General features: G+C 46.3%; 2 protein-coding genes across 2 annotated transcripts in view; one reads left to right on the top strand and one right to left on the bottom strand.

Moving 5' to 3' along the window:
* Window positions 1-174: 174 nt before the first annotated feature.
* On the top strand, window positions 175-1,868 carry LOC143218922 (putative rRNA-processing protein EBP2 homolog). The gene is made up of 3 exons (XM_076444569.1): window positions 175-614; window positions 698-784; window positions 857-1,868. Exons 1-3 carry the CDS (start codon window positions 528-530, stop codon window positions 1,763-1,765), a joined length of 1,083 nt encoding a protein of 360 aa, XP_076300684.1. The 5' UTR covers window positions 175-527; the 3' UTR covers window positions 1,766-1,868.
* LOC143218934 (uncharacterized) overlaps window positions 1,607-23,158 on the bottom strand; it is a 64,071-nt gene continuing 42,519 nt past the window's right edge. The window contains exon 2 of the mRNA XM_076444586.1: window positions 1,607-1,930. The gene's annotated coding sequence lies outside the window, so the exon portion shown is untranslated. The remainder of the gene's footprint in view (window positions 1,931-23,158) is intronic.

The raw sequence follows: 23,158 nt of genomic DNA, 5'->3' as shown, positions 1-23,158 counted from the left end.
CAAAAAATGCTGGCATAGAGCACAAGAATACGACAGAGGTCGAGCTACAACAGCTTTCCGCGTAACGATCTGCCGCACAGCCTGAACTGAGCGTGCTCGATGATTGGTTATGTACTTTCTGATCATACTATTCGCGTTCCTAGCAGATAAACGATACTCAAGCCAGTTCTTTGTACCGTAGACAAGTTGTTAATAAAAAATATTAGTGAAAACCATGATAACTCGACGTAATCGTGAATTTATACTCTAAATGTCAGAAAACGATTTATTAAGTTACTGATAAGAAACACAGCTTATTTCAGCGATATTTATCAAGAAAAGACCAATAATAGTAAAAAACGAGGTTAGAGCGGAGGTGTAATTAATAAGTTGGCGTCCCGGTCATTAGGTTATCTTAGTTTCAGTTAGTACCTACCCGGTAGGTGGAGCTTAGCGTGCAGTCGTGCAGGCTAAATACACGCTACACAGCTACAGTGTATTTAGATATACACCTGGTTATTCGAATAGGTCGCTAAGTTTTTGAGAAAATGAAGGTGAAAAAGTCGGTGAGAAAGGCTAAGAAGGTGGCAGAGTCTTCAGAATCAGATTCCGAGTACAACAGTTCCGACGAAGAAGTACGTAAACCCAATATTCCCATACACCAAATCCCGCCGTAAACATCAAGTCCACTCTAACCTCATTCGTTTCACGTGTACAGCTGCGCGAAGCCTTTGCCAGTGGTTTACTGAAGCCTGGACTGAACACGGTCACCGAGGAAACGAATAAACCGCACAAAAATTCCGTGGTAAGTACGATAAGATAAGAATCGAGTTGTTTTATCAAAGCAGACTTGGTAACGGTTGAAATCGTTTTTCAGAATCTTATGAAACAGAAACTGGACGTGCTTAAGTGCACTCTGCCATGGCTAGAAAGGTTGGACATGATAAACAGACTAGCACCGCTGGCTCCAGAGTTAGCGATGGAGATGCAACAGCAGGAGTTGAGGCGTTCGAACGAGCTCAAGGGGAACAAGAAGTTACCGCAATACGATCCCGGTGACGATCCTGTCTTGAACGACTTCAGGAGAGAAACAATGTTCCACAGACAGGCTCAGGATGCTGTATTAGATGGTATCCAAAGGCTGAAGAATCTTGGCGTGCCGACGACCAGGCCAGATGACTATTTTGCTGAAATGGCCAAGTCGGACACACACATGCAGAAGGTCAGGGAAGATCTGACAAGGAAACAGACTATAGCGCAGAGATCAGAGAAGGTTAGGCAGATGAGACAGCAGAGGAAGGTTGCTAAACAGATGCAAGTTGAAGCTACGCTAAAGAAGCATGCAGAGAAGAGGAAAATGTTGGAGGAGGTGAAGAAGTATCGTAAAGGTGTGAGACAAGACCTAGATTTCCTAGATGATAAAAAGAAACCCCAACGTAAGGGAATGGACCCGAAAGCTCTAGCCAAGAAGAGAATGAAAGATTCGAAGTATGGTTTCGGTGGGAAAAAACGGGGTAATAAGCAAAACACGAGGTCCAGTTCCGCGGACGTTTCGGAATACAAGAGGCCGTCGAAACCGGGTGATTCAAGGAACAGAGGGGGAAAGAGGAAGGATTTCAAGAGTCAAGGGGGGAGGGCAAAGGATTTCAAGAGTCAAGGGGGGAGGACAAAGGATTTCAAGAGTAGAGGGGGGAGAACGAAGGATTTCAAAAGTAAAGGGGGGAAAATGAATCAGAGAGTAGGGAAAAATCGTAGGGTTCAAATGAAGGCAAAGAATAGACGATAATAGTTCAAACCGTTTCAAAGTTGTACAGATCAATTTCTTTTACTGACCGAGACGCCTGAGCGTTTGGAAGAAAGTCATTTGTGTAATAAATTCGTTGTCATTACTCACTTTCACAGAAATATTTCCCGATCCCGTTTCCGTGACGTTACGAACAACTGCGAACTGCTGCAACAAAAGAATTTTATCGCACGCGTGACTGTGTTCAAGGATGTCCAAGGAGAGTGTGGTGTGTGTTTGTGTATGAATGGCTATCGTGCGATGTATTGACGACGCCGCGCCGGGCCTCCTAGGATCTGATTCGCGAGGTACGTATTCTACGTTGTATGACTGCTTAGAAAAAATTTTTATCAAATGGCTAAATTTAATTTTTATGTCAATACGAGTTTTGTTGGAGTTCAGATATAAATTTTGCTTCTCTCTCTCTCTCGTTAAAAACAAAATTAGGTAATGTTCTAGAAATATCGAAGAGTAAGAATTTTTTGGAATTTTTTGAATCCTCGAATAAAAATCGCATGGACTTGCGAGTGGGTATAAGGGACTCCCTTGGGGAGCCACACATCATAGTAAGTCCTTCATACCGGCGCTACAGCAGGGTTACTCAACATGTGTCGCCTATTAGATAATCCTCTGCGCCTACACGGCCCGTTACATGCATAGAAATGCGATTACACCGTACATTACACGCATAATCGCGTTGGTAGTCGCGTTCAGATCCCCGTCACCATTTTCCATTTTCTTAAACGGTGGATAGGACAAATACCTTAATCTTAACTATTTCTTTTTATAACAAAAGAGTTTTCCTTACAGTGAGGCAAGAGATTAACTACTTGACATACAGATTTCTTATCCAGGGAATTAACCACTATGCAATCCGATAGATTTTGTAAATAAAAGAAGTCTCAAGAGTGGCCTTGCGTAAAAATGAAGAGATATGATTAGATAAATTGATATGTACAGGGTGTATAAAAAGTAATGGTCATCCGTCGTAGGGGTGAATCTACACTTCTGGATCGGTGGACATTTGTAAAGGGAACTTGTCGCAAAATTGTTGTTAAGTTTGTTTTTACATCAATACCTTCTGCTCATCGAGAAAAGAAAAAGTTAGAATTGAGCCACATGTCGCAAACAAATAGTTATTGAAATATAAGCTGTTGAGGTGCTTGCAAAATTTGATTGTGTATAATTATACGTATAGACAGAAGCCTACTGCTACAGTTCACACGACCGTGTCGATGAGGCAGACCATGATCGTGTGCGTGCTTCAAGCCAAACAAAATTTAAAAGGAAAAAGTTACTCCGACCACGGTCAAAATAGTAATAGCAATAGCAACATGTCCTAAAAAGTTATTTCCATTTTTCTAACTTGCTTTACAATTAACAATTAAAAAATTGGCGAAACACGCCCATCGCGAAACATTTATTCATAAAAGAACCAATTAAATTATTGGTACTTTTATTCACATAAAACGACATTGAGTACCATTTATCAATATTCAATATCAGTGTAGCGTGTGCCGAAGCAATCATTTTATTTTAATAACAGGATATTTTATTTCTTTTTTTCTTCGTTAAAATTGTCGGTGATCAATTAATGGTCGACACCCTTGCAGACCGAATGACTGTGTTGTAAAAAAATATTTGTACGTTTGAAAGTCTGTAAAATGTTTTCGGTTCAAGCTGGAACAATTTCTGAAGATGAGAATTTGTCTTAAAAATGGAATTTCACAAAAATCGAGAGTGGCGGATAAAAACGACTTACGCGTTTGCATTCAGGGTTAAAAAGCATACGGAAAAATCGGTGTAAATATTTTTGGTAGAAAAATTCACGTTGCCCGGTGCAATAGCTGTCGGTGCAGTAGTTTTCTTGGTGACGGAAAAATCGAGGAGGATTTTCGAAATAATCGTGCACGGTGTGCATAGTTGTCGAAGCGATAGACGGTCGTAGACATCTAGAATGGATGGTCATCAGAATATGGTATAACACGCGTGATTGGGTTTCGAATGTATACCTGTTATTTGGCGAGTGGAAATACCACTGATCGAATTGCATGTATGGCGGCCGGAGCCCCCTATTCGTGTGCGCATGTGGCCGTGTATATTTTTTACAATAGCCCCGGGTTATTGTATTTAAATCCAGGAGTGCTCTCGCATTGTCCTCCGTTCTGTCTGACGCGGACACGAGAGCCCTGGGAATCTGCTCTCCAGGTAACAGCTGTTTTAGAGGGAACTCGTGGACGCGTTTTCCACATTTTTATCCGGCACCGCTCCACCAATTACGTGACCGACAGGTATCGGTGTTGGTCCGTGTACGTGTCCGTCGTTGAACCCTCTTCCAACTCACTTCCACCCCCTCCCCCACCTCGCCATCGCCACTCCAAGCAATTTTGATTTTCGCTTGTAGCCAAACAAACTTTGAGGCCCTCCGAAGTTCACCGGTTCCACGGGAAAAGTGTCTGCTTACCATTAAAAAAATTACGCGTCCGGAAGTTGCCGCTCCTAACAAGCCCCGTGCCCCGTAAACGGTCGTTAAAAACTTTCGATCCTGACGGAAAACGTCGCCGACTGTTTCTCGTTATTCGAGTATGGAAAGTGGCGCCGTTCCGATCGAACGTCTCGCACAATCAAAAAAGATCAATCGGCTGGCCAAGTGTCTTAGTTTTCGAATTTGCATCCCCTTAAAAAAATCCTCGATGACCCTGATATTCTTAATACGGTAACCTAGAGAACATATTCTTGATTACCTTTTCCATTGTAAAAAGTAAAGGAGACACGCGAGACGTGGGTAGAGAATTTTAGGCGGGTCACGACAGACCCGCGAGTATCTCTGGGAGTGTCAACGACTCGTCGCAGTATATCCCTGGGGACTTTATTGGAGGCTTCCTCGGTTCTCATTGTATAAAGTTTATCGTCGGGCGTTGAATATTTGAAAAATGCCTGGAATCCTTCAACGTGCAAATACATCGGCGCCCGTCAAACCATTATCATGCTAAAATCCGCAGATTTCGGTTTCGCCGTACCGTGCATGACTGATCGACATTTTGCCTGTACGCGAATCTACGCTTTTCAAACATTAAACGGCGTGAAATGTTTATCATCTTTTTTCCCAGCTTCCCCCCACCTCCGTCAAACGAGACTTTTTCCGTTGTGTATACGAGGGAGAGTTTCGTTTACCGAAAAACAATACTTTTTCCGCGAAAGAAAACATGCGCGTATCCTCTCGGGCTCGCGGAGTGGTTGTTATTCAACAAATGCTGCGAAATAACAACAATTTATTATCGATCGAAGTATGTATCGAGTTGGAAGTTTGTTTCGCCGTGGATTTCTATCGAACTTTTCAAAGTTTGTTTTACGGTACGCGCGCGCATAATGTTCAGGTTAGGTCCTAATTAGTGTTATCACTCGTTTTCCCCTGCAGTTTAAATTGAAATTCTTGGACCAAGTTCTCCCTTAGTCTCTGTAATTGAGACGAAACGGTACGTTGTCGTCGTGTCAGCGCTGCGATGGAGGTATAGGGTCCCCGAGTATAGGGGACAGGGTAGTTTTGTGAAACTGGAAATCGGCGGATCGCCTGTAGGCAATAGCGAAACAAATTTCACCCATTAGCAGCCAGCGAAAGATACATGTCACGCCGCGGTTGTCATCAATACAGATATCTGCGCGCGATATCTGTCCATGCTTCTGCCGGTTGCATTCACTATACCGACCCCCTTCTCCACCCTCCACGTCCCTGAACCCATCCAGCCACCTCCACATGGAAAAAGCTCCAATTTGCTCGACGGGGGATGCAGGCTCGACTACGCGTACCCTAACTATAATACAAACACGACGTTTCAGGTGGCGCTAACGTTCGAAACCTGGTGACAAAGGTCGCCGCATTGTCAAACTTCGTCGTGTCCGGCAGCTCCAATTCCGGTTGATCAATAATCGTGACAACGCCGACCCTCGCCGATGTCTTTCCATTACGGTTGTTAGGCGATCTGTCCACTTTGGTGATTTGCAAAAATCCAATTCCCAGCAATGAAACCTGTCACTTTTTATTTTGAGTATCAACTTGACGACTGTCGTTTTTGTTCCAAATTCATTTGAGAATATATTTAACAAAATTTCTTCGACTTTTTGGAGATGTGGGGTGCAGACCGGGTAGACAATTTAGGACATGTCCAACCCCGTTCAACCTCCAGCCCCTAACCGTCTAACCACCAGCGTATCTTTCCTGCAGGTTGGCAACCCTCGGCGTCGAAGGGGTTGGCCCTGTAACGACTTTTCCGGGAAACATAAAATCGTGCGCTTAGCCGGCAGTCGGCACGTGGCTGTGTTAGGCCGCCGGCGAATAATACAGTCGTCCACGGGCGGGATAGTTAGCCGTTGGTTACTTCTGCGTACACGCCGGGGTTCGGTGTGTTCCATAAAGCTCACGGGTAAATCGACTGTGAGCCGTGGAGCAACGTCGGACTCTCATGTTGCACGTACGTGGAAAGTAGGGTCGGAGGAGGGTGGAACGAGCTCTCTCCCCGGGACGCACACGGGACTGGTGAGAGAGTGTAAGGGGGTAGAGCGAGAGGGGAGCGGGGAGGGGTAGCACAGGTCAGAGGAATGGGAAACCATTATTGAAATGCAGTAAATGGCCGTGAGTTTCAATTGCCCCTGGGTGCTTCCACCATGCCGTAGGAAAGAGGCACCCCTTCGCCCCTCCCGGACCACCCCACCACAGGTACGAACACCGTGAAACCACCCTTCTGCAGATGGGGAGGGAATTACGAGAATTTGCAATGATTCGCTCTCTCTCTCTCTCTCTCTCTCTCTCTCTCTCTCTCTCTGTGCCGGCGCACGAAAACACCGACGGGGCATCGACTGATCGGCCTACGGGCTGTTCACCTTCGCCGGAGCGGCTATTATCTGGGAACGGGACTTAAGTGCTCGTTCTGGTCTCGCACTTCCCCAAAATTCGATTTTTTTCTTGAATTTTTAAAATTTTTGTGTAAAATTTAGAACATATTAGAATTATTATTAGAAATATTCTTCATGTCCAGTTTAATCACCACGAAATAGGCAACCCCACCGACTCTGCCCGCTTTTCATTAAACAAAAAATTCCGGCAACATCTTACAAGGGAAGGACTCCAAGTGTTCGACTTCGATAATTTTTTGTGAGATGATGGTACATGGATCCCTAATTATGTATGTAAAATATTAGGTGTAGTTACTCAATAGTTTTAAAGATATAAACAATTAAAGTTTCATACAGATTGCAGATTGCGCGATTCACAGGTATGAAACTTTAATTGTTTATATCTTTGAAACTATTCAGTAACTGCACCTAATATTTTGCATGCATAATTAGGGATCCATATACCATCATCTCACAAAAAATTATCAAAGTCGGAGACTTGGGTCCTTCCCTTGTTGGAGACGTATGGCTCCACGGAGCGCGGCACTGTCAAATATTTACGGTGGCCGAAATTCGGTGGGAATTCCCATTGTTACGTGCGAACAGGATACTCGCGCGGGCTGGGTGTTATTCAGATTCAATACCGTGATTATCCCGGGGCTAGGAACATCGCTAATCTTGATATTATTCGAGTGTTTGCTCTGTTCGAGCGTCGCTGGGCACAATGCGACGCATACCAATTGCGAATCGCGAGTCCGCCGCAATTACCGACAGCATTATCTCGACTAGTAAGCGTTTTAATTCTCCCCCGGTAATCAACGTGGAGAGAAAGAAAAAAAAGTGAGAGAGAGAGAGAGAGATAGGAAGAGAGAGACTGTCGACAGGGTTGGTCTCGCCAGGCTGCGGATCATTTGTAACGTCCGGGACGAGGGACTGAATAATGATGAATTTCCGACGAAAAAGCCGCGGCGATAGGGTACGTCCGCGCGTGTAACAGGCCTGTTATCAATTATCGAGGCCGACAAAGGACCAGGGACGATGGGATTTCGGGGCGAAAAACACGGCGGCAGTGTCATCGATACGCAGTCACGTTCACGCGGCGCAGCGCGCCCGGAACAAGGGCCCCGGCAAAACGCGATCGTTTAGGTAACGCAGTCAGGGAGACAAATGCGATATCGCGTCTCATAGCTATTCCAGAATTTCAATGGACCAGATGATATTCAGCGATTCGCAGACGTCGGTAACGAAATTGGCCTCGCGTGTCACTGGCATACCAATAGGCGATACGGTCGCGCGCGCGCGAGCGCTCGCACAGGGGCCGACAGAGGGAAAGAGATACCCGGACACGTGCTTTATTTTCTCGGGAATACGTCGTGATCTATTTGCGGGCACGTATTTGTCAGCGAGCCGGGAACAGACAATCTATCCGAAGAAACGACGAGCGCGACGTTTTTATCAGTGTCGTTCGCCCGTAACTTGAAAAATGACGGTAACCAATTAAGTCTACGCACAGCCTTCCGCAGGGGTTGAATTAAAACAAGAATTCCTATTCTTGGCTGCTGATAAAGAGAAGGGAAAATTGAGCAAGACCCCGCGGGCAATATCCTACGGGCCGGTGTTCGTATGAGACTCATCGATTCCGAGGCTCGCTGCTCGTCCAGACAACGCTGATAAAGTTTCACGTCTGCTCCGTTCCGGCGCGGAATTATCAAACGTAATATCGCCCCGCGTTTTATTCTTGCGGCGGTAATCAAGTCGCGAGCACCGAGTCAAAGGATGCGCAATAAAAGAAGTCAAATATCAATACGCGGGGGATGATGTCTCGAAAGAAATGAACGGTGAGAATGGGGTACGCTGCACCTCTCTCTCCTCTTTTCTCTCTCTCTCTCTCTCTCTCTCTCTCTCTCTCTTGGGTCTGGGAAAAATTGTACAGTCGCTAAACGGTCTCGTAGTCACGTCCGGGGAAACCGGCTCTTTGTTAGAGAGGAGTCCTTCCATTAATAAACTCGATATTAATCGTTGCCGGTTCCCGCGCCCTCCGCCCCTGCCACTTTTTTTCCTTTGGCCCTTCTTATTAGCGCGGTCGGTAAATACTTGAAACGTATCCCAACGGCGCGGAGGGAAAAAGAGACGTTTTCCTAGTTATTAACCGGTCGCAACCCTCCTCCCCTCGCCACCGGACTGTTATACGTGTTTGCTGCGAAATCTCATTACACCGGATCCCGGAAACATGATTTTTCTTCATAAATACTCGACGAGCTGAAAAACGCCCGGAAATGAGCGCCGCGGCTCGAGCAGGATCTCAATTAGTTGACTGAATATCAACAATTTCGACGACCTGCCCAAGGAAAATGCTCGACGTTCGATATTCCTTTTTTTTCGCACGGTCAGATGCCTCTCCCGTTCTAAATAATAATAATGATGAAAAATCGGGGGCTGATAAATGTCTCGCGCAAACGAATCGCGCCCGGGCACATTGTCCGCCCCCCGAGTTGAAAGTTTTAATGTCCCGTGAAACATTAAAAGTCAACTTGCATTTTCCGAGCGGGACTTTTCGATATTTGTAGAATATTGATGTGTCCCACTCTCTCTCTCGTCTCGAATTCACTTTTCGACGCTTTTCATTCGGCCAGCTCGAAAGCGGCACCAAGTTCTCGTTTCGTCGACTATTGAAAGAATAATCTGTCGCTCACGTATTTATTTCGCCGCGGACATTCTTTCGGATTTTTAAGAATCGAAACGTTTCGACTTCCCGAGTCTCTTTGAAAGATTTCGCGCCGAAATCCGGGCTTTGCCGATGGAATTTGAATATCCGGATTTGAAGAGCGCGCCGTTTTAATTTCAGATAGTCGAGTGCGGGCAAGAATAACTTAGGGCTGCACGTGTAGGCGATAGTATTTCGCATGAATATTTAAAGCTTATCGAAACGCTCTGCCATATAAAAATCAACGGGTGAACGAGCAATTGGGATTATTTCGGGCATCAGAGTGTATTTTATTCCGCAAAATCTCCTCGACGTTAATGCTCTTTGACGACCGTCGCGTATCCGAGAAAACGTGTGTCGAAAATGGGCTGAAATCATCCTCAAACCATTTTCAAAATCTAGGCAAAATAATGACCACATCGAGTGATAAGGGCTGCGGAAGTAGTATAGGTCTGCCATAGTCAGGCAAGTAGTGCAGGTCATCTGTTGGTCAAACTCGTCATTTTGATATAAAATGCATTCTATACGAATTAGTATCACCTTTTTATTTATTTACATGGTGGACGACGCACAATGTTCCGGATCGAAGAAGTTGTTGTCATTTTGTTATAACTTTTGAACTATTCGAGTCATCGCAATGAAATTTTCACCAAAAATATTTAAAAAATAGTATTTCTTACCTAGAGATAATTAAATATTTTTTGCATCTGTTAAACAATAATTTTTACTAACTTCCATTAACAAGTCACCCTTCATAACGTCATCTAATAGTTTCATTTAAGATTGCAATGTAAAAGAAAATTTCTATGCTTTCTTTTGGTACAGCACAGTTGTTGAAAATCCTATTAATAGGGTTCCGGTGGGTAAAGTGTAAATTTTTAACATATCATGAACAATAACTTTTAGTGTCGATGTTAATTTTCTAACACAAAAGAGTGCACTTCATCGTAAACAAAAAAAAAAAAAGAAATATTAATTGGTGTGATCAGGGCAGCTCGAAGAAGAGAAGCAATTTTCTTGGTGAAAAGTAGTATCTCTAAATGTCTACCTTTAAGTATTCGTCCTAATTACAATTCTTGGTAAACTGCATTAATTTTTTCAATTTTCGAGGTTGATTGACATTTAGGAAACAATACAAATTTGTTAGAAATCTATACGAGAAACTTGATATTTCAGCTAAATGTAAACTTCTTCGATCCGGACCACTGTGCGACGTGATCGATCTAAATGCGATCGAATTTGATAAGACAAAATAGCGCCCTGACATTTTCGATAGCCTCTGCGTTTCAATTAATAAAATAACAGACATTTCCGTTCCCCTGGTCTACTCGCAGACGTTCTAATCCTCTGATCTCGCGTTCAGCCACACGGAAGCGTCACATGCACACGTGCAGCGCGCGGAGTTCAGCCACAGCAGCATTGATTTTTCTTCAAGCCGTTCGGGATGCATAAAGACAATACCAGATATTTGGTAATTCTAGGCCGGAAACACGAGATTGTCGGCAGTTAAAGCACACGTTCCCCGGTTGCTATCCGGCCCGATGCTCGTCGTATTATCGATATCGTTGTCTGGATGACCGATCTCCACGCAAGAGCATCGTCCCGTAATCATATTCCGTGTTCCAATTTTTCTCTCGAGTTTTCGATCGATCGAATTAGCCGTACGTCTGATATAATTTGTTCGTCTGCGCGAAAGGACAAAAGTGAACAGATTTAAGCGGGTAGTCTGGTAATTTTTATACGAATTTATATATTTTTGATAGAGTATTGATTTTCCGAGAACGAGAAACCAGAATACCCGTTTAACTTCAGTTTCATGACGCTAGTCTGACGTCTTTCGGGTCAATATTATTTTCAGTGTGAACGGAGAGTGCAGCGGGAGGCACGTTTTAATGGCTAATTGCCGACCTGGTTAGTTTCGCCGTCCACGGCTCCGTTTCCGCGTGCAGGGCCATCGAGACCTCCACTTATTTCTTATTTGTCTCCAATTCCTGTCCGTTTCACTTTTCACCGCACGTACCAAAAAAATTCACCCTCGCACCTTCGGGGCTATGGTCCTTCGGGGACCGTGGCGAGACATTAAGGGGGTTCGAGAGGGGTTCGAAGTGGACCGCGCGCGAGCCGAAGAGATAAGGGTTCCCGAAGTTCCCACGAACGGGCTCGTGGTAGCCGGGGGTTGATTTACGAAATTGTCCTTTTAAGGTCGCGCATGGAAACGCTTCGGAATTCCGGCATGTTGTATAAACTTGAGAGGGGGCACACGGTACTCCTAGCAAACGTGAATTCGCACGAAGTACAGTTTTATTTTACGCTCTTATCGAGGGACGGCCCTTCATGCAGAATTAAGATCAAACTTTTAGACGGTTCTGTTCCCGGAGTGTCTTCGAGCCAGTCGCATTGCACGCTGGGGCCATTCGTGACTTAGGAATCCCGTGAAATATTTAGAACGCCCTTATGCCTTCGGAAAAAAATTTCTACCGCCTACATTTGAATAATCCCCATTCCCCCCAAGAAACTGTAAAACACTTCCACGATATTTTCCGACCATCCAGTAAATTCACAATTTCCCATCGAGCAATTTCAAAATGTATATCTTTTTATGGAATGTCGATGTTGTATATTTACTTTCGATTATGCTGCATGGAATATCTAACCCAGATGACCAGCGAGGATAGTTTCGTTATTGTACGGCGTTCGGTAAAGTACACAAGCTTTCGTGACGCCTCGATAATGCGATACAGTTCCCCACTTTTTCGCCTAACTTCGTGCAGGATCGACGGGGAGTGTGTTGTGATTGCGGCTTATCAGATAATTTGTGTACGGTGAAATTTTCTATTATTACCGAGCGTGCCCCGCCGTGCCGCGCCGGTGAGATTGCCTTTGGAAACGAACCGGACATCACTTTTTCCTTGGAAAAAATATTCCAGCCTTCCAGGACGCTGCGTCGTTCCAGGTTCCTTGAACCTATCGAACCTCGAATGCATTTCCCTGCGAACACCGCGATCGTTCCGGCTTTTATGCGAACCATCCTTCCTGGCAGACGAGGCTCCCTCAGGCTACAGTCATTTAAACAAAGCTTTCCGTAATGGGCACCGTACACCAAAATGTTCGACAAACTCGCGTTCAAATGTTCTCAGTAGTATCTGTCAGTCACAGGTGAAACAAGTAGTATAGATCAGCAATAGCGGTTGACTATTTGGTCGAGCAGAGGTTCACTTGCACTACCTGTGTGACTAGTGATTGACCTGCACTACTTGTTAAGCTAGTGGTTGACCTATCCTACTTGGCCGATCAATAAACGACTCATACTACTTTCTTCGAGGAGTTTCGCGGCTCGTCGAGCAGGAGTCGGATTGATTTTCATGTTTAAAAAAGCGTCCGGCAATACGCCGGCCCTTCCGGGTATGAATTTTGAATAGTGTGCGTTTCAAATTCATGCATGCATAATAAATTCGTGTACGCCCATCGTCGAACGGGATGTGTACATGCGGGCCCCGTGTACGGTACCGTGTATTTGGTTTTTCCAGGCGCCCACGGTGTCTATCTCTATTCAACGGGTGTGTAATTAAAACTGAACACTTTGTTCCGCGATAGTTACTCTCGCTCGCGCGCCGGTCGATGTTACGTAGTTGAGGAAGTTAATGAAAGCAACTTCGTGTGCTACTGATTTTCAATCCGGCTGTTCCTTTCAATGGAAACATTTCCGCTGTAAATTAAGCACCCGGATATTCGTTCTTCTCCCTTACCTCTCTCCCTCCACTCCCACCTCCCCCCCCCTCTCTCTGCCCCTCTTCTCCGACGCTGCTCCCCTCACTCGAATGGTTTAGTTGGGTTTATGAGGCACGTAAACTTTGCGTTTGGCATTTTCGAACGTTCCTCCGGGCGAACTGAACAACAAATTATCGCGTATCAACGTTGATATTCGAACCTTCGGACTTTCGATGCATCCCCGTTCCCTTCGGAACCGTTTTGCGTCTGTTTTTGCATTCTCGCGCTTGGAAATAATTCATTTATCACTGAAAATTAAGTTTCACGCGTGAGTAGAATTTTTCGATCGCCCGCGTCTACGGTTGTCCAATAAATTGCAGGAAGCTTCGGATCGTGTTTCGATAAGTGCTACTAATTTTTACCGTTACTAACGGCTATACCTTTTATTTTCATTATCGATATCATGAAATTGTGGACAAGCGAATGCGTTTCATGTTACCGCGCCCTTCGGGCTACGCGCGCTGTACTTTTTTATATTCGCTTCCGCAATAAACAACCTTTCGATTCAGAAAACATTTCGGTACACGCGACACCAATTGAAAATTGCTGATGGGCCAAATGAAAAATAAAAATCTGTCATTTCCACCCTTTCCCGCGTCCAAGATTTTCAATGAAACATTTCCACGGTGACTACGAAAATAATGAAAAAATATTATTCGCCCACGCGCGCGGCGTTCACCGTTATATTACTTGTTTAAATTATTCGTCGAGCGAGCAGGGGCGATGAAAATGGTAATTAATGTACAATGGTGTCTAATTAGCAGGCGTGGGCGACGAATTTAGAAAAAGGTGGGGACAGCGCGGTGCTGACATCTGTTCACGCATGGTGGCTCGCCATCTGTTCTCTTCGGTGAAGAAAAAAACTATGCTATAGTCCAACCCAGCTTCGAGTGAATGATGGACCAGTATCAAATTACTCACGGCCGCATTCCGAGCTAAGATTCATCTTCTCTCCGTCACGTTTCGAGACCTAAATAAATAAAAACTCTCCTCAAACGGTCCAACCGAAAGAAATTTAAATAACTCTCGTAATGAGCGTTCTAGGCTTGATGAATTTTTTCTCTACGCCAAATCATGTCAACAACTTCACTATTTATACCTCCACGGGAAAAAGCAGGTTACGATGTGGACAGTCTTTTTTATTTATTTGATCTCATTCGCGCAGATTGTTCTTCATCGCTGTATTATTCGGAATAAAACAGTCCACCGTGTTCTAAGGGCTCTCCCGTGTATCCATGAATACGTATATTTTCCCCCGTGTATGCAACTTGTAGTCATAGTCGGTCCTTAGCTAGTTCATATATTCAAGGTTCCGCAGAAGTAGAAGTTTTGATGTTCCCTAGTTTTACGCAGCAGTTCGTTGGGCAAAGCTTCGCTGGTTTACGCGCAACATTTCTAACTGTTTTTGCGCGTTCGCGTTAAATTTCCAGCCGGAATAAAGTTGTTCAACGCTGGAAATACCAGACGGGTCAAACCGACACTCGGTAGAATTTCTGTTCTACAATTAGCGACAACACAACTGCAAATTATCGCAGGGTCGTTTTTCTCCTACACTCTCGGTGTTGAAAAATTTCATATTAAGAAGGACGACTTTGTCCTTGGGTGTCCTGAGACTGAAGTTTGGGGGATGAAGCAGCGGATGTACTATTAATTGATCCGATTAAGTGGTAGTGAATTAGCTTGTGTGCTGTTTGATTAGCCGAAATGGAATCGCGCTGTTATTAGGTGAACGAGACAGGTGTCCCCAACGTGCTGCGTCGCGGCGGGACTGGGAAAGATGAAAGATCGTAACGAGGAGATGGAAAAAGCGGCAAAGGACCCGCGTAAACTTTACATCTGACGGTGACTTTAAAATCGGCTGATATAAAACCACCTGGATAGGCGAAACCCCCGTGGGACCGGTGTGTGGGGATCCCGAAGCTATATACCTCGTGGGTCATCCCAGGTGAGTTCACTTCCCTTCTGATACGAGCAGCCATGTTAGAAGTACCGGGTATCGTTCCAGACGTTTTCGATCGTGTAGAAAATCAAGCTCTCGCGAATCGATTGCCTATCGGGCTGTTCAAACGCCGCAGAAAACTTTCTGGTCTACACACGAACGAAATGTAATCATATGGTTATCTAAAGTCGTTCAAGGTCGTGCACATAAAAATGGATGAATATTATTATTTGGCATTTCAGATTATACTTTAAAGCGTTACTCAGTTCCTTACTCAATGCTGTTTATATATTTTAATTATTTTTTGTGTCTATGTGACCACAAGCATGAAAGTGGTCTGTAAGTGAAAATTTTAAACTAAATTCAATGTAATTTTTACGACACTGTCAAAAATTATATGAAATTCATTTAGCAAGAAATATATGACTCTGGTGATATGAATATGGTGGGGTATCGATTAGGAAAAACGGTTTCGCGGCCGGCAAGTTCGGCGAGCAGTATGTCGGCTGATGTGCAAGCAACACTCGGTTTCCAACTCGGCGCCGGGATAATGACACTGCAACGGGGAGGCGTGCAAGGAAATCCAGAGAGTTAATTAGGAAGTACTACCGGTATCAACCGGCGTGGTCGACCTTACCTCTCAGAGGAGAACTGATGCAAGATGCACGAGTCGAGATCGAGACCGTGCCTGGGTTAGGTCTTACGTACAAAGACCTTAATGTACACACTCGCGCAGACTTTAAAGACGAAAGTTAGTTACATGGACAGTATGGGGGGAATAGTGGGAGAGAGAGAGAGAGTTGCCGAGAGACTCTGGAAATTTAGATACTCCCCATTGCGTGATCCGAGAAATTTGCGCGATAGCTACCCTCTAAGAGGATTCCCTTCATTTCCGGCTGCTGTCTTTAGCTTAATGAATCGGGTTTAATTGATGAGGTGACGTGTGCAATTATTGATACAGCCCCGAATTTGCGTTCGGGAATTACGGCCGGCGATAACTTAGTCTGCTGCGCGTTCCTTTCGAGGCTCCAGGAAGGAACCGTTTCTTCCGATGATTATGCTCGTGCTCTAAGCCCGCTCGTACGTAAACCTCGTGCTCCTATAATTATCCCTAGTCGTGGAAAATTGCTGTTAGAAATTCTCTTTGGTAGTTCAAAGGAATAGACAATAACAGTTAGCAATTTTGATCGTCATTTTTGCAAAAACGATACTCGTGCAGGATTAACCCTATATTTAGATATTGGAGGATAAACTGGAAAAGATGATACAGAATGAAATCATTCTAGATGGTAACCGCAAAGGGTTGAGCAATAATTTCGTGGGCCATCTCGGAGCAGTGGGTAAACGGAACAGTTTCCGAAAATATTTTGACGCTGCCTGGAAACAAAAAGCGAAAAATAAAAGGATAGCGAGAGAGGGCGAAAGGTAGAAAGAGAGATGATCCGTTATACACACGGTCAACAGTTTCGAGGCTGAACAAAATCGTAGACCGTATAAAGCCTTCGTGTACCGTCGGTTCGCGGCAATAATCCCCGAATATGGCCGTGCGCGCTCGTTCGAGCGTACGTATGCATATATCCGTGCATGAATATTTACCTGCACGGAGAGCGCGCGTACGCGCGGGGAAATCGGCTATTTAACATTCGTTAAAATTATAACGTTCAACCTGGTCGCGGATCCGAGCGGTCGTGTAATCGCAATGCCTCCTGTATAAATATATAATCGGCAACCGTTGCGTTGCGGAAGGGCGGGGGGAGGGGGGGCGTGCGTGGGCACGTGCACGCAATTCATGCGTCAACCCGATATTTCCGTATCGACGGCAATTTACTGACGTACGCGTGTCTGAAATTCAGTGATTGCACGTCGAACTGAATTTTCATTCCCCGCGGAAGGTTTAAACCCCCTGGCCCCCCTCACCACCGTTTTACCATCATACCGTAACCCCCCACCGCCCGTTCGTGACCGTATGTCTCGCCCCTCCCCTTTCCTCCCCCACTCCTCGCCGCCTAGGCAGTCTCATCACGCGACGCGCACACGTATGCAGGTGCAATAATGAAGTGGGCATGTAATTATGTAACGCAATACCTGGGAATTCTACCTAATTCGTGTCTGCAATACCCCGGGCGGCGTGTTCGCTGAATATCAAATAATTTCGATAAATACCCGACGAACTGAAGTGCCCCCTCCGTTCGATAAGGAGGCAGGGCGGGGGCTTTCTCTCTCTATCTATCTCTCTGTGCGTACGCCTGGGCGTGGACGCGTGTGTGTGTGTGTGTGTGTGTGTTTGCGTGTGTTTTCCAGCAAGAATTCAATTGTTTCCCGAGCACGAGAGGAAGGGGAGGGAGGAGGAACGGCCGTGTAACGAGGCATGCGGATGAAATGTGTGGCTGAGTGGTCGAGAGCAAACATTCGGCGAGCACCGCGGGGAGTCTGCTTCTGTGACTGCGAGCGGAATCGATGAACTTTCATCGTCGGGGGCTGCTCGTCAACAAATTCTCTTATTTCCTTCCCTTGAACCGTTTCGTACCTCCACACCGACCGGTTTCAAAGGGGGACTGATTGTCGATGGGAACTGCTCGCGGGAAGCATACCCATGATCATTTTTGTCGGAGCGAGAATCTTCATGATGGCCCGATCGATTAACAGGTTGCGGGAATAGCTGAGGATTTAGCGGCGAGCAGGTGTACCAACGTTTCGCGTACAATTCCTGTGAGATGTTGCGCGTGGTTAGACGCACACGTTTCTTCGTCTCTCTCTGAGGACTTATACACGTATCTGTGGTTCTCAGGAAGAACGCCGCATGTCACACACTTTCACTTTCGCGACATAGCCGTTTAAAGTCTTGATCACTAATGCTTCGACGTAGGAAATCGGTTAGATTGTACTATTTTCTCGAGCCTCTCGAATTTGTTTCCATGACTTTTTTCTGGTAAGTTAGCGGCGGGTCTCTTGCTTTTCTGACCAGCTGCTTTGACTACTACTTGCAAAGTCGTTTTACGAACACGTAGTGCACCATAGCTGGCGTAGTCGATTCGGTATTCAACGCCCGCTCTAGCGGTTACGTCGCCCCGGACAAAAAGACAAATTGCCGCCCCTTAAGAATATATTTTTTGAATAAAGGTACATACTTTTTATTTTCAACAAAGATCAAATCATTTTATTTAAATTTTAATGACAGCATGTATTTAGAAAGAAACGTGTAACATAACATTGATATAATCAAACAGTACGAAACAGAAAAAAAGTACAAAAAAGCATGTATTTAGAAAGAAACATGTAACATAACATTGATATAATCAAACAGTACAAAACAGTAGAAATTAATTAAGAAATATCTGTCCTACCTAGCCACAAATTGTTAACCATATAATTATTTACTTACTGTATTATTGCACAAACAATTAAAATGCCATTATTTTGAAAATAAAACAAGGTAACATCAACTACGCTGAAATCAGAAAAAATTTCTTTTCTTACTTTCAGTTCTGTAAACTTTTGTTATTACATCTTTTAAATACTTGATCAGCAATTTCATGGTCAATTGCCAAACTGGCTAAACAATTAAGACGATTTTGTGTAGTAGTCGAACGGAAAAAGTTCTTAATTAATTTTACGCTACGCACTGTAAATTTTTAGCGAACGAAAGAATCGATATGTGAAATTTTCTATTAATCGGGTATTTAAACACATTAATATTTTTCCCACAGTTATATATATATACAGCCAGAATGGCGCCCCCAAATTTTGCCCGCCCCTAGAGCGGGCCCTGCGGTATTATCCCGTTGCCGAAGATCTCGCGTTGGTCTGAATCCCGTTCGCATTAATACCCATACAAGTGTATTAATAAATCGTCGCACGCAGTAGAACGAACGTGGGAGTAGACAATCCAACCCCTTCAGGATATTCGAGTTCTCGGGAGGCCATATTATGCAGTTAAAATAGATAAATGAACGGCCGCATTGATATATCGTCCGCAGCGATCGATCACCACTTCTTCTCCATCTCCCATCCCGTATTCACAAACTGGTGGAACACGGGAACGAAAAGGGGCGGGGGTAAACACGCCACCACACACGTTTCCCCGGGCTTCCTCCCTCCTCCTCCTCCTGGTGCTCGTGGTGCACGCGTCGAAAGGCCGCCGAAAATTGCAGCCGCTTGCTTAATTTGAAAGCTCTTCGTCGAGTTCTTAACGCGTAATTACGCCCTTGTCCTGATTTTCAAATGCGCTGACATTAAGCGTATGCGGGACTCGAAAATGTGGCCGTGGTAGTGGTAGTCGTCCGCTCCACCCACTTAACACTCCCCTTGGGTTAACACCCCGCCCATTCTAACACCCACCGCCCACTTTAACACCTCCCGACGTCCTCCAGCCCTCGGTTTTTGTTTATCGCGGTAGGCTGTGCTGGCAAGTGCGAGTCCGCGGTTACTTATTTAAGCCGGGGGAGGAGGTGCGGGTGGGGGGTGGGGGGTCTCGAGCTGCACCGGTGCATCCCGGTAACCACTTTATCAAAGAGTTCGAGAAGTTGGATCGCACCGGCACGGCGGCACCCGCCCACGGCCGCCCCGCTTGGAAAGAGACAAAAGCCCCCGGCAGCTGCCGCCGGAGAATATGGCTTAAGGACGATCTATCTGACGGCGGATAAATGGGGTCCATTCATTTAATAAAAATGTAAATTGCTCGGAATAATTTTTATGAGACAGTGGGCCATCGGGCGATCGATTACCGCGATTCCTACGAATTAGATTTACGCCGACCGAGGAACATCCCTCTTCTTGTCCTATTCCTGTTTGCCCCGCGCTCACCCTGTAATTAATCCTGCGCTCGAATCGCTTTTTTCCTTCCTGGCCCTATTGAAATTCCCGGTTCGAACACTCGATCCTGGCCGAAAACATTTAAGCCTTCTAATCTGTTTACAGAGAATACTTCTTCCTCTCGGGAGCACCGTCTCTCGTTTATTCTGTTACGAGGACCCGCGGTCCTTTTCGGTGATTTACTGCGGGAAAGCGGGCGGGTTAAAAATGAAGAAAAGACAGGTGGAAACAGGGCAGATTTATTATTCCCGTGTGTGCAGGTGACAAAACGGGGCCGGCGCGTTTAGCGGGCCGATTTGCCACCGTTATCTCTGGCCACTCGACACGCGGCGCGGCGCGGCACGGCCGCGGTGACGAACTATTTTCTCGGGGGCTTGTGTATACGGTCGGCAAGATTTTCACGGGGCTGAATTTTGACCGGCCTGAAGGGGGATATATTCCTTGCATCGTTTATGACGGGTCTCTGATTCCGAGATGAGTGTACGTGGGACGCATAAGATAGGGTCTCACCTCGGCAAATCTGCACGTGACCCTAATACGGGTTACCGCGTCCTCCGGATTCGCACGTTCCCATGTGCATCCTAAAGTCTAAACACTTCTGTATGAGCCCCGGCTTTGGTTCACCACAGTCCTCTCTCGCTCTCCGCCTCCGCCCACCCCTTACCGTCCCCATCCCCACACCCACGTCTCCTATTGTACACACACGAGCGCGCGCGCAAGCGGTCGCCTAACTCCGCGGCAGAGAGCCGTGGACACGTGCACGTGTTTAGCTGTCTGCGTCATCTGTGTAACTGGCGTTTACAGAAACAACTTGATCCACTTTTCTGAACGGAACGACCAGCTGCCGACCAATCTGGGATTTAGACCTCTCTTTCGACGCGACCTCTTGATTTTACTGGTCACTTTTAACCCCCTTTCACGGGTGCCACGGCGCACCGCTTGTCTCCCGTCACAATGCACGCCCGGCGAGTGGATTTAGACTGGTTTACCGATGCTGTAGACCACTTCACGGCGAATCTAAAACAGATTAGTGCAGTCCGATGGACCCGTCATTACGATAAGAGGCACTCGACAAACGCAAAATCATTTCCAGCATCTGGTAAAAACAGGGAGTCAGTGTATCATTGTAGGACGAAGATCCTTGCTCTGATATTCCTCGAAAATTACAGAGCAATGAAATACCGCGAATTTAAAGGTCACCCGGCCCGGTGTCGCGAACTCATCCCCCATTCCCTAATAATCATTGGAACGAGACAGAGAGAGAGAGAGAGAGAGAGGGAGAGAGTGGTTATTGGGTCGATCGATAGCGGTGTGGCCGAGTCACATTAAACATTATCAAGACGGGGGACCGCCTACTTCGAACGACATTAATATCTCATCAAACAACATCTACATGGCGGGCCGGGGCAGGTATATATCAGCTCGTGAATCAATATTGAAAGGAATTTCCAGGACGACAAACTAATGTGCCCGTTCGTGGAACCGGTCGGCTAACAAACATCCTCGGAACAAACCCCGTTCGGAGTGTGTTTCAGACGAGCGTTTCGACGGGGGCGACGTAATTTCCAACGATAACGTCGTCGCTCTCTCGTCGGCCATTAGACGGCACCGGGGGTGACGCTTGCGTCGACGACGACGACGCCGTCGTCGTTCGTCCGTGGTAGTCGCGAACGATAGACGCCCGATCAATTAGATAGCCGAGTAATTTGCCTCTCTCCTACCTCCGGCGCTTGTTTGCCACGCGAAACGATCGACGACGAACGACGGACGGCCCAGTGCTCGGTGGGGATGGCGGCTGGTGGACGATGGTTGGAGGTTCGTCGATGCGCCCATCCGTCCAGACGTTCTCCCGGATATATTCTGCTTGTATTCATATAAGCAATGGGATATCGACGCATCCGTTCCACGCCTGAAAGCGGCCGACCGATATTGACTTTCGTTTCAATATTCAGTTTCTTGAATAAAACAACAGTCGCCGGCCAACAGACTCGGCCTGCTCTATATACGTCGGATGCCGCGTCGCCGGCTATATGCCTCTAATCATCTTGTTATAACAGCTTTTGTGACGGATCGCGCCGCGTCGCAAAGCTACCAGCCAACGTTGTCCACGTCTTGATGAGGATAGACGACCGACAGGCGGCGGCGGCGGCGCTACTAGTTATGAAAGTGGATTGAATTCGTTCCCGTACCCTACTCCTCCTCCCTTTATAGAATCGTGCAAAAAAATTCTGTATCAAAGGGGATGACCGATCCGGTTGCCAGTCGATTCTCATATCCACGAACAGATCGAATCACGCGGTCTCCCGGATCGAGGCGGACCAGCGACTAATTTTCCTGCGGCCAGCACCATGCTAACCAGATTATCAGTCCTTATTGTCTCCTAACGCTAACTGACGCCTGATCCGGTTACCTGGAACCTAGCGGACCTGCCGTTTTCCGAGGTCCCGTGGCCGACATCCTCGAAATCAGCCCCGATGCGTTAGCACGCTGTAAGGGCGCGTCCAGGTCCGTGTAATTCCTTCTCCCGGTCGCAGGGGAACAAAAATCACTAAAATTATTGGTCTAGCTTGTGCTCCATTGCCCTATTAGATTAAACCAGACTCGCGCCGATCTCTGTTCCCACATTCAATGAAGCCCGCTATCGGCTCGAGGCAAAAATAACCGTTCTTCCGGAACTTCTCGGAGCTCTTTTTCCCGTATCGGCGCGAAACATCACGAGGCAAGTTCGGAAGTTGCCGGTTGCTCGGGGGGTCGTTATCGCGGCCGCTTTTTGCGATCAATGAGGATCGGGCAACGGTGTCTCGCAGCCTCATCAAATTAGGAAGACTGTGGCCACGTCTCGCGCGCTTATTCCATCGCGAAACGAAGCAGGTGCGCTTCTCCGAGTACACTTGCCAGGGTCTCGTGACACCGAATCTTCGGAACTTCCAAGTTTTTCAGTATATACTCGAGCGAGCGGGACACTTGAACAGCCAACCCACCGCGGCATTATCTTTCCGCCTTTATTACCCGGCGTCCCTGGCCACCTGCACGCACAGTTCATTCGTATGTACAGGATGCTCCACTGTTTCCTTCGCGGACGTTTAACGCTCTCTTCGGTAGAGCACCGATAAAATTCTCACGTTATCCTTACGGTTAGCGGCCGTCCGGTATCATCAAATTTCACGTAGCCTGGACCTGGTGTACGCGCTCGCGTACCCTTCGTCTGGCCACTAACTCTGACCCAACACACATCCCCATTAGGATCTAGCTCAGATCTAGCCAGACTCGGTTCATGCTCAAT

The sequence above is a fragment of the Lasioglossum baleicum genome, chromosome 20, assembly GCF_051020765.1.
Source record: "Lasioglossum baleicum chromosome 20, iyLasBale1, whole genome shotgun sequence".
Lineage (NCBI taxonomy): Eukaryota > Metazoa > Arthropoda > Insecta > Hymenoptera > Halictidae > Lasioglossum > Lasioglossum baleicum.
The sequence above is the reverse complement of the archived record's forward strand: the minus strand, read 5'-3'. Positions and strand labels throughout refer to the sequence as shown.